This window comes from Hyperolius riggenbachi, chromosome 5 (assembly GCF_040937935.1).
Source record: "Hyperolius riggenbachi isolate aHypRig1 chromosome 5, aHypRig1.pri, whole genome shotgun sequence".
NCBI classification, from domain to species: domain Eukaryota; kingdom Metazoa; phylum Chordata; class Amphibia; order Anura; family Hyperoliidae; genus Hyperolius; species Hyperolius riggenbachi.
The window spans coordinates 390921768-390936217 of NC_090650.1; the positions used below are offsets into that span (position 1 = coordinate 390921768).

General features: G+C 46.0%; 1 protein-coding gene across 1 annotated transcript in view; it reads left to right on the forward strand.

Moving 5' to 3' along the window:
* Positions 1 to 4468: 4468 nt before the first annotated feature.
* GRHL2 (grainyhead like transcription factor 2) overlaps positions 4469 to 14450 on the forward strand; it is a 143075-nt gene continuing 133093 nt past the window's right edge. The window contains exon 1 of the mRNA XM_068237738.1: positions 4469 to 4564. Coding sequence (XP_068093839.1) covers positions 4545 to 4564 — 20 coding nt within the window. The 5' untranslated portion in view covers positions 4469 to 4544. The remainder of the gene's footprint in view (positions 4565 to 14450) is intronic.

Below are 14450 nucleotides of genomic sequence, written 5' to 3' on the forward strand. Positions count from 1 at the left end.
CGTGGCGCTGTACAAAGTAAGAAAACAATCAAGGGAAACATAATGATACAGACAATCATACATCAAATATGAACACTGATACAAATTTCAGAACTGCTGATTACAATAGCAAATTTGCCATGATGACTAAAATGTATAAATGTCTAACAGAGTGCAAGCCATTAAATTAATAACATTCCATGACACAAAAGGGTGAGATCCCTGCCCTTGCGAGCTTACAGTCTAAAGGAATGGGGTGGAAACAAGAGGTGGGGAAGTATACAGTGCGTAATTAGGTTATTTAGTGGGTGCATGGCCTAAGCTAGAGAGTATACTTGTCGGAAAAGGTGGGTTTTGAGGGAGCGTGGAAGCGTTCAAAGGTGGGAGAGTGGCGGATGTGCTGTGGAAGGGCATTCCATAGGAGGGGTGAGGTACGTGAGAAGTCTTGTACACGTGAAGGTGAGGAGGTAATTGTAGAAGAGGATAAAAGAAGCTTGTGTGCAGATCTGAGATTGCGGTTGGGTTGATATCTGGAGACTAGTGAGGAGATGTACAGGGGAGAGAGATTGTGTAACATTCTTGTTCATAGCAATAGGTACAATAGTTTTCAAACTCCAGTTTCATCCCCCTTTCATAGTCTGCTTTTGTATATCTGTTCACAGGTCTCATCCCAGGTATTGTCTTGAATTGGATCAACTGTCCATAGAAGATGAAAGGTTCATTCACTGTGATAAGATCAGTAATAAAGCAGCACAATTGTAACAAGACAAAAATAAAACTGGAACAATGGAATATCCAACAGTGATTTATTGTATGCAAATTACCAGTAATGATCTTAATGACGTTGGGGGAAAGATCAGCTTGTCTTTCTATTTGCTCACACACCCAAATCTCAACAAATGGAGTGATTCACAGACATTGGGACTAGTTTGATGCCTGCCTGGTATACACGATGCAATTTCTTGTCAAAGACGGTCGAATAAATAATTTCCGACTTGTCCAATCAGATTTTCGATTGTTTTTCTGATCGATTTCAGACAGACGTGATCTGAAAATTGATTGGAAAATGATCGAAAATCAGATCAGACCTGTTGGAAATTATTGATTCGATTGTCAATCTGATGGGAAATTGCATTGTGTGTACCAGGCATGAGAGTGATGCATCTTTGAGCAAAGGTGCATACACACCTTTGACTTATGTTGTCCATTGGGGATCAGGACCTGATCATCTTGTGCGATATTGCTGGGGCGGCCACAACAGACGAGTGTCAGCTATGTAACGGGCGGGTGAGCGGCGTAGTATTGGGTAGGTAAGTGCTCATACTTTGCTCACACTTTCAATCATAGTTGTCCGTTCACTTATATCAACATCTTCATGCAGAGCCAGGACAAGGTCCTCCAGCACCCAAGGCTGAGACACCAAAGTGCGCCCCCCCCCCATCCCTCCCACCCCAGCAGTCACACACTGATTGCTTTTAGACTAATAGATGCCCCAGGGCCCCCTGAATCTCTAGTTATCTGGCTTGCAGTCACTGCCATGTATCCCCTTTTCTTATCCCTCTCTGCTTCAAACACAACAGGAGAATGATAGCTGAGTGAGTTGTGTGCCCCCTCTTACACTGCGCCCCGAGGCTGGAGCCTCTCTCACCTCTGCCTCGGCCCAGCCTTGTCTTCATGCAGTCTGAGGGTCAACAGATATTGAATACTGTATAGGTAAACACTCATACTACATTGAGGTGGTAAAATCGGTGAGTGATTGGCCAATCATAATTATAATGAATAATAATGAAAGTGAGTACCAGTCTTATGGGTACTTACACAAATTCAAGTTTGATTGGCCAATCACTGGCCAATTCTACCACCTCTATGTAGCATGAGGGCCAACAGATTTTCAAAACTATAAACAAATTGTGTAGGTAAGCTCTCCTACTACATGGAAGTTGTAAAATTGGCCTATCAAAATTGGATGTGTGTGCCAGGCTTTACCCACGCAGTGGATGCTGATCACTCCTGCATCGCTCGCTTAACCATCACTCTTCCCCTTTCCATTGACAGTGCACACTGACACTGGTGTAGCCGACATTGTGTCTGTACAGCGCTCGTTACTCAAAAATTTCCCTCATGATCAAGTAACGATCATTAAGTGTGACATAGAGCATGCGTATGGTGTGCATGAAAAAGGGCGCCGTGAAAAAAAGGGCCCGGCTGGATAACGAAATCTGATAACGTTAAACATACTTGTCAAACTTGGTTAATGATAAATTCTGTTGTTAAAACAGATGGGAAATAATAACGAAAAGATATTAACATTAAAAATCATTACGTAATTCAACAATACAGCTTAACCCAACCCTACTCTCACACAGAACCCTCCCCTGGTGGTGCCTAAAACTAACCACTCCCCTGGTGGCGCCTAATCCTAATCCCCCCCCCCCCCCCGGTGGTGCCAAACCCTAAGCCCCCCAGGGGTGCCTAAACCTAACCACCTCCCAGGTGGTGCCTAACAGGCATGCTCAAATCCAGATTCGGGAGATATCCGGATAGTTGTATCCGGATATCTCCCAGTACACCTTGGCGGGGGGACGGAGGGGGGCGAGGGGGTCAATGTTACCTGACTGGCGTCTTCTTGCTCTGTCCCTCGGCGCCTCCCACGATGCGGTCCACGCGGCTCCAAACATCTCCTACTTCCGGGTTGAAGGAGGAAGTGTTTGGAGTCACGTGATGCGCGTGAACCGCATCGTGGGAGGCGCCGAGGGACGGAGCAAGAAGACGTCAGTCAGGTAAGACTGACCCCCCCCCACCCTAGCAAAGGTGTACTGGGAGATATCCGGATACAACTATCTGGGTATCTCCCGAATACGGATTTGAGCATGCCTGGTGCCTAACCCTAACCCCCCCCCCCCCGGTGTTGCCTAACCCTAACTCCCCGGTGGTGCCTAACCCTCACAACCCCCCTGGTGGTGCCTAGCCCTAACCAACCCCCTGGTGTTGCCTCAAACTAACCAGCGCCCACGTGGTGCCTAACCCTAACCACTCCCCCTGGTGTTGCCTAACCCTATCCAATTCCTCTGCAGAAATCCTTTTGCAAATAGAAACGATAATATCTTTGATAATGTACAATCTGTACATACAAACTAAGTAATATGATAAAAACTTTAACGTTGCAAGTTTCTAAAACGATAACATACTTCAAAAACTTTAATGTTCTAATGTTGTTAACGATATTTATCGCGACACCCTTTATTCTGCTTTTTTCGCCGTATTAACGATAATTGCATTAACGTCTATGGCGGCGCCCTTTTTGTCCATCCTCAGCCGGCGTCCTTTTTTTCTGCTACCTGCGTATGGGTTTAAGTTAAATTCACATCACATCTCTACAGACACGATTCATGTGCGATTTGACGAATGTCACAACGTAATTGCATTAGCAATTTGTGACGGAAGAGGGGGAAAAAGGATTTTTGTGGGTTTTTTTTAATTACCGGATCGAAGAAAATCACATGGCACCTATGCAATTTATCTGCGCTCCTGTATTTTCAAGTCAGGACCTTTGTTTGGGATCAGGTGAAATCATGCTGCAATTGCATTAGTATTATTATTTATAGAGTGCCAACATCTTCTGCAGCACTGTACAAAGTATATTGTCTTGTCCCTCAGAGGGGCTCACAATGTAATCCTTACCATAGTGATACCAACTTATGTAAAGTGTAGTGTATGTATCGCAGTCTAGGGCCAATTCAGGGGGAACACAATTAACTTATTAGTATTTTGACTTTTGAGATGTGGGAGGAAACCGGAGTGCCCATGGCAAAAGCATACAAACTCCATGCAGATAGCGCCCTGGCTGGGATTTAAACCCGGGACCTATCTCTGCAAGGGAAGAGTTCTAACCACTATGCCACTGTGCTCCAATTGTAGAAACCACACAATGTCCTTCAGCAACCCCATGACTCTGTTCTTTGTGGATAACAAATGGCCCACAAAACGCAAAAAGTCATAACCAGTGGAAAACAGCCCTTTTCCAGCTCAGGGTGCAGCTGAATCAAAAGAAGCTCATTACAAACTGACATTTTTTTATGACTGGACTTATAACGTGTCCAGCAGTAATGACCTTATGTTCCTAGGCCACACAGCTGCAGGGAACAGAATTTTAGTCAATTTAAGTCGTATTTATTTCTGCTTTTTCGACACTCGTTTCTAGTATGAGCCCAGCAGGAATACCTGGACACAGGTGGAGCTGTCTGCAGCCCATGTCATTGCTGTACAGTGCACTGGCAAGATCTGTACAGAACTAGTAAGCTGACTGCTGGAAGAGGTGGAAGGTGGGCGAGGCTAGTGGGGGGAGTGGCCCTACCTGTCTCTTACCTTGCTGGCTGGGTTGGAAAGAGAAAGAAAAAAAAAGTAAGGGGGGGAAGGGGTGGAAAGGAAAAAAAAAAGAAGAATTACCAGTAGCTCTTGTTCTGCCATCTCTTTCCTTTCCACACACCTTTACCTGCACAGACTTGAAAGTCCAGTTCCACCAGAGAGCTAGAGAGAAGATAAAGAGAGAGTTCATAGGATCAAACATGTCACAAGAGACGGACAAGTAAGTGATCATACAGGTTTTGGGATCTTGTGGCAGTCACAAGCCGGGAAAGTTTTTCCTCATTCCTCTGGGCTCCCTGCTGTTGGACCTGATCTATAGTGAGCCTGATCCTGATGACCCCCTGCTGCCTCCCTGGTTTTTTTTTCCTCTCATATTTGGCTTTTGAGAAAGTTTTGGCCGCCTGCGGCTGCGAGTTGGAGCCCGACTGATTCCATGCTGGAGAGTTTGCCAGAGGCCGCTGGGACAGAGCTGCTGGGAAAGGGCCTGGCAAGTGGAAGGAGAGAGATTGTTGGCTTTTGTGCTCAGCCAACAAAAGGCTTTTCTTCTGCTGCACATACACGGCCATCTTCTGGGATGGGAGCCTGAGAAAAAGGGGTAGATAGAGCAGGAGGGCACAGGTGGGGGGGAAATCCTGCCAGTGCAATTATTAACAGGCTTGCCATGCAACTTATACTGACAGTGGTCCAAACTCACAGCCCTGAGTTACTCCATATCTGTAGTTTGATTTTATCCGGCAAATCTGCATTCCTTTATAGCAGGCTTGAGAATTCTACTTGGGTGATGTGCAGAGAGTTCATCAAAGTTTTCAGCTGCATTGACTATTATTACTTTTATGTTTTATACTTGTATGTTTTTTTTTTCTTCTTGTGATTTTGCATTGCACTAGTACAGTGTTTCTTAGCATGGTAACAGCAGGTATTGCTAAATGGATAACGACTTTAAACATGTGCCCCCCTGTTGTGGGTAAACATCATGTCAAGTGCCCAGTGACTTGTATCTACCTGTGTGTATAGGACTGCTGTAGTAGTATTAACTTATGCTTGCATTTAACTAAAAATGTGTGTTGTGTTTATATGATTTATTATATTCTCAATCTCAAAAGTCACTATGATGAAATGACTGTGACAAGTTCTCAGAACTTCCTGAGCACAACCCGAGGGGGTACATAGACACCATGCTGAGAAGCCAGGTGATAGTATACGGTGTTGATCGTTATCTTGAATTCATGCTGGACACACATGGTTCAATATGGATTGTTCGTTGGCACTTTAGATGTAATTAAGCGTAAGTTTACACTTATGGGCTTGATTCATTAAAGCGTGCTAAGTGTTAGCACGCCAGTGAAAAGCCCCTTAGCACGTGCAAAATACCTTGGCACGCGCTAATATGCGCGCAAAAGTTTGTGCGCGCAAAATGTCGCACCGGTGCGTGCAAAACGTTGCACCGTCCGCGATCAAAATAGCCTGATAAGCGTACTTTGCATGCGAACCGTGCAACATTTCGCACGCGCACCGGTGCGACGTTTCTCATGCACCAAATAGTGTGCGATCAGTAACAGCTTTCCCGTGCAAACTACTTAGCACCCTAGTTTGCACGTGCAAAGCTTTTAGGCGTGATAACTGTGATGTAGTAGGGAAACAAGCCCTATGTGCATTGCATAATGTCTGAATTACAACGAAAGCAATTGACACTCGACACTTTAAAAAGGTGTGCGTTATTTCACAGCATGGTCAGTTGCCATGGCACATGTGGATTTTTGCAGGTCATACAGAAACGCACTGTAGACAGCATGTTAGGATAACGCAGTCCGTTACAACGCACAGATGCAAACATAGGCAGCGCAGTGGCGTAGTGGATAGCACTCTTGTCTTGCAGCACTCTTGCCTCCCCCGTTCAAATCCCTGCCAGGGCACTATCTGCATGGAGTCTGTATGTTTTCCCTGTGTGTGTCTGTGTGGGTTTCCTCCGGGCACTCCAGTTTCCTCCCACGTCCCAAAAACATACAGATGTTAATTGGCTTCCCCTTATTGGTAACTGGTAAATTGGCCCTAGACTACGATACATAGACATATGACTATGGTAGGGATTAGATTGTGAGTCTCTCTGGGGGACAGTTAAGTGACAAGATAATATACTTTGTACAGCACTGCGGAAGATGTCAGAGCTATATCAATACTAAATAATAATGCCCTAGTGTGAACGCAGCAAAAATAATGTCTATGTGAAGCTGGAGTGACAGTCTCAGGGTGTCCATTAACTGCCCAATCTCACAAACGATCAAACGGGTGTCGTTAACAGTGCTGAATGACAACAACTGATCGTTCCATCGATCTGAGTCTTAGAACAATTCTTTTAATCTGATTGGGTTGGTGAGTCCAAACGATTGCTTCTGTAAGTCGGTTGGGAAATTGGATCATTATTGGGCATTGCAATAGTTTTGTAATCCTTCCTTGTATAAAATGAAGGCGATATGACATTTTGCTCTGACCCAACCAAATCAAAAACATCATTTTAAACCACCCAGACTATCATTTTAGATTATTTTGCGATTGCTTCAAAATGGAAAATTTAATAAGATTTCATTAAAATTTGGACATGTGTGTTTCCAGCAACAGACACCTTCGGAATATTAAGATGCTGGTTATGATATTACTATTATTGCCCTTATTCCATGTTTGATGGCATCTGACTAATCACAGATATAACATGTAAATATACAGTTTGGTGTCTTGCCAGCCACTAGTTGTGTGACAGTGTGACAGGACAGCCTATAATGAGAGGAAATGCTGGACCTTGTAGTACCACAAAAGCTATGGTTAGCAGCGCATATCATTCTAGGGTAGTTTGTACATGATAACTGTATACTTGTGTCAGTTGAAATAAACTTTGAAACAGTTTGGTATTTTAATAAGTGTCATTTTATATGTTATTGAAGACATTTTATTTATATCCAAATATAAGGAATTTGGGGAATGTGGGGGGATCCTCAAGACAATATGATACAGGGATTGGGGTACAAGGGATGCTTCTATTGAAAATAATTAACAGGACATCTGAAGTGAGAGGGATATGGAGGCTGCCATATATGTTTTCCTTTTAAGCAAGCGAAGAAATAGCTGGGCCCACACAATTTTTTTATGGAAATGTTGTAAAAGTTTATGTTGCATTAACGCAAATTAACTGTTTTTTAAGGAATTAAACAGTCGTTTTAATTTTTTTTTCAATCATTTTAATATTGATTATTGAATGTAACTTCATTAAAATCTTTCTGTAAGAGGCCAGTATAATGGTCCTTAGGTCAGCGGCGGTTACTTCATTGAGAGAGGAGGAGGAAGTGGGTTGGCTCTTCTGAGGTAATGATTTGCATATTTGCTAAGCTGAAGTGATGCATTAGGGGGTGTACATGGCTTTCTGACACCCAGGGCCAGGGCCGGGCCGAGGCAGAGGCTGGAGAGGCTCCAGCCTCAGGGCGCAGTGTAGGACGGGTGGCACAACTCATTCAGCTGTCATTCCCAATTGTGTTTGAAGCAGAAAGAAATAAGAAAAGGGGATACATGACAGTGACTGCAAGCCAGATAACTAGAGATTAAGGTGTTGGGGAGGTTGTGGGCTCTGGGGCACCTATTTATCTAATAGCAATCTGTGTGTGACAGCTGGGGTGGACGGGATGGAGGGGCGCACTTTGGTGTCTCAGCCTTGGGTGCTGAAGGACCTTGTCCCGGCTCTGCCCAGGGCTTTTCGTCACAGGGTGAGCCAAATTGGGTGATTCCCCCTCTGAGTCCTCGCAACTCGGAGGAGCTTCGGCGCTACACAGCTCCATGGCAGATGCCAAAAAGACCTGCTTCACATGGGGTGGGGGGGGGGGAGTACTTCTTCCTTCCATGAAGCTGAACACAGTCATTGTAAATTCTGTGATAAGAAGGCAGACTGAATTTTAATATGCATCTGTTAGTGGTTATCAAGGAGAAACAAAGGAGAAACAATGGTGTTTCCTTAAGCCAGCCATACACTATTCAATTCTGTAGGCATCAAAATGAATCAGTCATTACTCTTGATTGAGATTTAAACGGAAGAGAGGTGCTAATTGGTTTTGTTTGTCTCTGCCTGGTCTATTGACTGTTTCCACTTCAGCCCAGTGGCTTTCTTGCTAGTTATATCCCTTTAAAGTGGCATGAAACTGTACATTGCATACTCTTAAAGGAGAACTGTAGAGAGAGATGTATGGAGGCTTCCATATTTATTTCCATTTAAAGAGGAGCTGTAACGTCAAAACGTCCCCTGGGGGGTACTCACCTCGGGTGGGGGAAGCCTCCGGATCCTAATGAGGCTTCCCACGCCGTCCTCTGTCCCTCAGGGGTCTCGCTGCAGCCCTCCGTACAGCGGCGACGTAAATATTTACCTTCCTGGCTCCTGCACAGGCGCTCTGGTGGCTGTCGGCTCCGAAGTAGGCGGAAATACCCGATCGCCGTCGGGTCTGCTCTACTGCGCAGGCGCAAGTCTCCGGCGCCTGCGCAGTAGAGCGGACCCGACGGAGATCGGGTATTTCCGTCTATTTCCGAGCCGAAAGCAGCTACAGCGCCCCCGCTGGAGCCTGCAAAGGTAAATATTGATTTGACAGTCGGGTCTGTCGCCGGCTGTTCGGAGGGCTGCAGCAAGACCCCCGTGGGACAGAGGACGGCGTGGGAAGCCTCATTAGGATCCGGAGGCTTCCCCCACCCGAGGTGAGTACCCCCCAGGGGTTGTTTCTGATGTTACAGAGTCTCTTTAAGCAATAGCAGTTGCCTGGCTATCCTGCTAATCCTCCGCCTCTAAAGGCCCATACACACGTCAGATTTTTTTAAACGACGGGTCGTTTGGACATCCTGTCGTTCAGTCGTTCGGACGCCAAATCGGGCATGTGTACAGTCCATCGTTCAGCTGATATGTCTGGTTTTGAGTGATCCGCCAGGCGGATCGCTCAAGACCAGTCTTGTCAGGTGAATGACGGACTGTACACACACCCGATTTGGCGTCTGAACGATGGGACGTCCAAACGAGCCGTCGTTTAAAAAAATCCGACGTGTGTATGGGCCTTTATACTTTTAGCCATAGACCCTGAACAAGCATGCAGCAGATCAGGTTTTTCTGACAATTTTGACAGATATGACAAGATTAGCTGCATGCTTGTTTCTGGTATGATTCAGCCACTACTTCAGCCAAATAGATCAGCTCGGCTGCCAGGCAACTGGTATTGCTTAAAAGGAAATAAATATGGCAGCCTCCATATTCCTCTCACTACAGTTCTCCCTAAAGGTAGCCTTACATGTAGCGATGATTGGCAGAGACCAAGAGACAAATGATTGTCTAATCGAATCTGATTAGAGAGAGATCTGTTGGCTGGCCATACACCGCAGGCTGATTCCTGATCAATTTCATGCTGAAATCCATCAGGAATCGGCCTTGTGGCATCTTATCCACTGCCTCGCTGACCTGATGCTGTCCCCCTAATGCTTAATGTGCCCAGTGCACTCTCTACATTACCTGTCTATGGCCGCCATTCCATCCAGACTCCCTCCACTGTCCAAACAAGCCGGGCCGAGGAAGAGGCGATAGAGGCTCCAGCCTCAGGGCGCAGTGTACTCAGCTATCATTCCGCTGTGGTGTTTGAAGCAATGAAAAATAAGAAATGGAGTGACTGCAAGCCAGATAACTAGAAATTAAGGTATTGGGGGGTTGTGGGCCCTGGGGTGCCTCTTAGTCTAATAGCAATCAGTGTGTGACGGCTGGGGTGGGAGGGATGGAGGGGCACATTTTGTTGTCTCAGCCTTGGGTGCTGGAGGACCTTGTCCCGGCTCTGCATACAAGCGCCCCACGGGGTTGTCTAATAATACGGGCGCAGGTGTGACATGTGACGCACGCTTACTAGGCAAGTACGCCGGGGCGCGTGTATGGACAGCGGAGGGAGCCTGGAGGGATGCCGCTGACAGGCAATGTATAGAGTGCACTGGGCACCGGGAACATTAGGAGGGACAGCGTCGGGGTTTTGTCACATTCATCATTCGTCCCGACAACGCTCACTGTTACCAACGTGCACCTGATCATGCAAGTCAGCCCTACTTCTTGCAGCATGTCCGACTGATTGATCTGACCAATTTCAGCCCTGAAAATTGGTCGCATTGTCGGTCGGGCATGCAGATCTTCATCCGATTATAATAATTGAATCGGATGGTCGATCGGCCGCCAAGTCACCTGATGTATGGTCACCTTCATACCTATTTCTAAGTACAATAGTATCAGTGTAACATAGTTCTTCAACATTCTTTTTTGTTTCGATAGATACATTTATACATTACCTGTGTCCCACCTGCTGTGTCCCTTCAGTGCCTAGTATAGTGGAAGGTGCCAATAGGAATTAAGCTCTCCTCTGCTTATAGCTCACTCCTCCCTCGTAGAGACGCATTGCCATGGCAACAACTGACGCGTCATTCGGAAATGGACTAACTGTGCGTCTCTACAATGGCTTCATACTGCTGATGTCACAATGACTCACAGTGGTAATGGGCCAATGGAAATCTGTACAGTTTGGATCCATTTTTGATAAGGTATACATTAAGCAATTTAAAAAAAAAAAAAGAATGTTGGGGAAACTATGTTACACTAATGCTCCTGTACCTACAGTAGGTAAGAGTTTTCAATTTGCAGTTTCATCCCAGCTACATAGAGCTACATACACACTCAGGACTACATTCGACTGGAGCGGCTGATAAAGACTGTCTCAGTTGAGAATTTAGCATTTGTATGACACTGATGCCCAATCGATGCCAAGCGCATTGTTCTCCTCCTTAAAGAGAATCTGTATTGTTAAAATCACACAAAAGTAAACATACCAGTGCGTTAGGGGACATCTCCTATTACCCTCTGTCACAATTTCGCCGCTCCCCACCGCATTAAAAGTGGTTAAAAACAGTTTTAAAAAGTTTGTTTATAAACAAACAAAATGGCCACCAAAACAGGAAGTAGGTTGATGTACAATATATCCACACATAGAAAATACATCCATACATAAGCAGGCTGTATACAGCATTCCTTTTGAATCTCAAGAGATCATTTGTGTGTTTCTTTCCCCCTGTTCTCATGCACTGAAATTTCAGGCTGCTCTTTTCTTCCTGCAAACAGCTTTGCCCTTGTCTGTAATTCCTCACTATGTGAAAGCCCAGCCAGCTCAGAGGACGATTTATCCAGCTTGTAAAAGATAAGAGAGAACAGAGAAGCTGCTCTAATCTAAATAACACACAGGCAGTGTGCATAGAGGGGCCTGGAAGGGGGAGTTCATAGCAGAACCACAACACTGAAGAACTTGGCAGCCTTCCAGACACAGGCTGACAAGTCTGACAAGAGAGAGATACGTTTATTTATTACAGAGATGGTGATAGTAGAACGTGCTGCAGTAAGCCAGAACACATTAGAATAGCTAATAAAAAAAAGGATGCAATTTTTGTTACGGAGTCTCTTTAACCTGCCTGCCGGAAGCCACTCCCTCATGCGACACACGTTGTCTTCCCTCCCCCCTCTATAGCAGAAGTCATTAGAGTACTCGTGTCTATGTAGTGGGCTTTATCAGTTATCTTCTACGGATATACCATTTGCTAGATTCAATCACAACATTGTAAAGGCTCGTACACACACTAGTTGACTGTTGCCCGACAAGGATTAGGATCCGATCCCTCGAGCAACATTGCTGGGCCGAGGCTGTACAGACATGTAGTTAGACTGCAGGCTAACAACGTGTTCTGTTGCAATGTGTGTGTGTGTGTGTGTGTGTGTGGAGGGGGGGGGGGGCAGAGCAGGATTTACCACCAGGCAACCTAAGCAGGTGGTTTTGGCCTAGAGGGTGTCAAGGGGCCCACCTGACACCTTCTTTGACCTCTCTCCACTTCAGCGTACCAAAAGGATAACAAGGGGGCCCCAAATCGACTACCTTGGCTAGGGCCCCGTTACGTCTTAAAGCGGGTCCGAGATGAAAAACTAACTATAACAAGTAACTTGTCTATATATCTTATCTAAAGTTTAGATAGTTTACACAGCAAATCTAGCTGCAAACAGCTTTAATAGAAAATGATTATTTCTTCCTGTGATACAATGACAGCAGCCATGTTGTCTGCAAACATTACACAGAGGCAGGCTTATCTGTATCTTGAGCACTCAGCCTGTGAAAAACCCTAATTCCCCCTCTTCCTCCCTCCTCCCCTCTGCCTCTGAAATCAATGGCTAGTAACGTCTCCTCCTCCTCCTGCCCAGACTGAGCTCCCATGAGCCCTTGCTACTGCCAAGGCTCTCTGAAAACCTGTGGGCCTAGTTTATTTAGTTTATAGGGAATTAGAGTATTAAAACAAAAAAGTATTTGTCTTGAGGAATACCCTATAAACCATAGGAAAGGAACACAATTATGCAATGAGTAAAAGTTCACCTCGGATCCACTTTAATCCATCTCTGTTAGGGGTAGGGGGGTTGGAAGGCTGACGGAGTGGCACTGGTGTGGCCCGTCATTCGATGGAATTGATCCACCAGACAGAGCCACAGATCACTGGCTGGGTGGCTGTCGGGAGTCGGGGGCTGCTGTCGACAGATCGAAAGAGGTGGTCATTATCGGCCACCTCAGCCGAGTTTAATTTAACGTGTGTACGGGCCTTAATATCAAGTACCATGAATCCTGTGTATGAGGTCACTTTATCAGCAGTCACGCCCCACCTCCTCCCCCCTCCGCTCCAGCAAGACATGGCCTGCAGTGTGGAATGGCCTGGGCTGGGTGACATGTCGGTGGCAGTATAGGAGGCTCGCCCTGTCATCCATTGCTTGGCTGGGTCAGGAAGATCTGCACTTCTGATTACATGCCCCAGGCAGAGTGACTGAAGTTTTTGGAGACAAGTCAAGACATTGAATCTCCTGAGTCCTGTCCTCTGTCTGCTGCTAACAGTGTCTCCTGACTCCCTCATTATTAGCCATTGTTCTTGGCACCAAGAATGCACCTTGGACAATAGAGGAGAGTGGACAATGGCTCAAATTTCCAGCCCTGTCAAAACATCCTCTCCTGTTTATCAGATCTACCAAACAAAGCATCCCTGTGATATCAAAAATATATGTAAAGCGTAAGTGAGGGTGGCTGCCCCAAAACGTACAATTGGACGAAATCCAGCAGAGATTTGTAATAACGGGTCCACCCAGAGCAGCTATAACATGCTGCAGGCATCAACACAGATGGAGATGATATGCTGATTCCCCCAGCAGCAAGCTGAGACAGGTTTACCCGCCAATGGAAATGTCGAGCATGATGCAGCACAGCCAGAGCACAGAGGAGTCATGTCTCTGAGACGTGTGAAGGAGGAAAGGGATTGTGGAGAAGAAAAGCTAGATACAGTGCTGTAGCTAAGAAGCCATGGGCCAGTGTGAGCAGGCAGAGGCAAGAGAGGCTCCAGCCTCAGGGCGCAGTGTAGAAGGGGGCGCACAACTCACTCAGCTATCATTCCTTTATTGTGTTTGAAGCAGAGAGAAATAAGAAAAGGGGATGCATGGCAGTGACTGCAAGGCAGATAACTAGAGATGAAGGTGTTGGGGGCCCTGAGCGCCGTAGTCTAATAGCAATCAGTGTGTGACGGCTGGGGTGGGGGGGATGGGGGGGCGCACTTTGAGGTCGCAGCCTTGGGTGCTGGAGGACCTTGTCACTGGCTCTGAGTGTGAGTTTTATGGTTCAGGCCTCTGCCTCAGGACACAGGAGACCAGGGTCGGAATCTTGGCTCTTCCTGTTCAGTGAGCCAGCACCTATTCAGTAAAGATATCTTGGGCAAGACTCCCTATTGCTGCTACTGAGTGTGCCCTAGTGGCTCTCTATAGTACTGGACCAATCAGAGAATGCAGAATTTTACCGCGGTATTTGGAATACTACAGAAATTTTAGGCCAATCACAAGACTTGTGAATACACGGTAGTATCCGAGCCTTTCCACTGGTCTGAAATTATCATGATAATCCAATTTTTGCAGAAAAATCTGCATTCTCTGATTGGTCCAATGCTTCTGAGTTCTGTGATTGGGCAAAAATTACCAAATTGTGGTAATGCGGTATTTCTGCAGA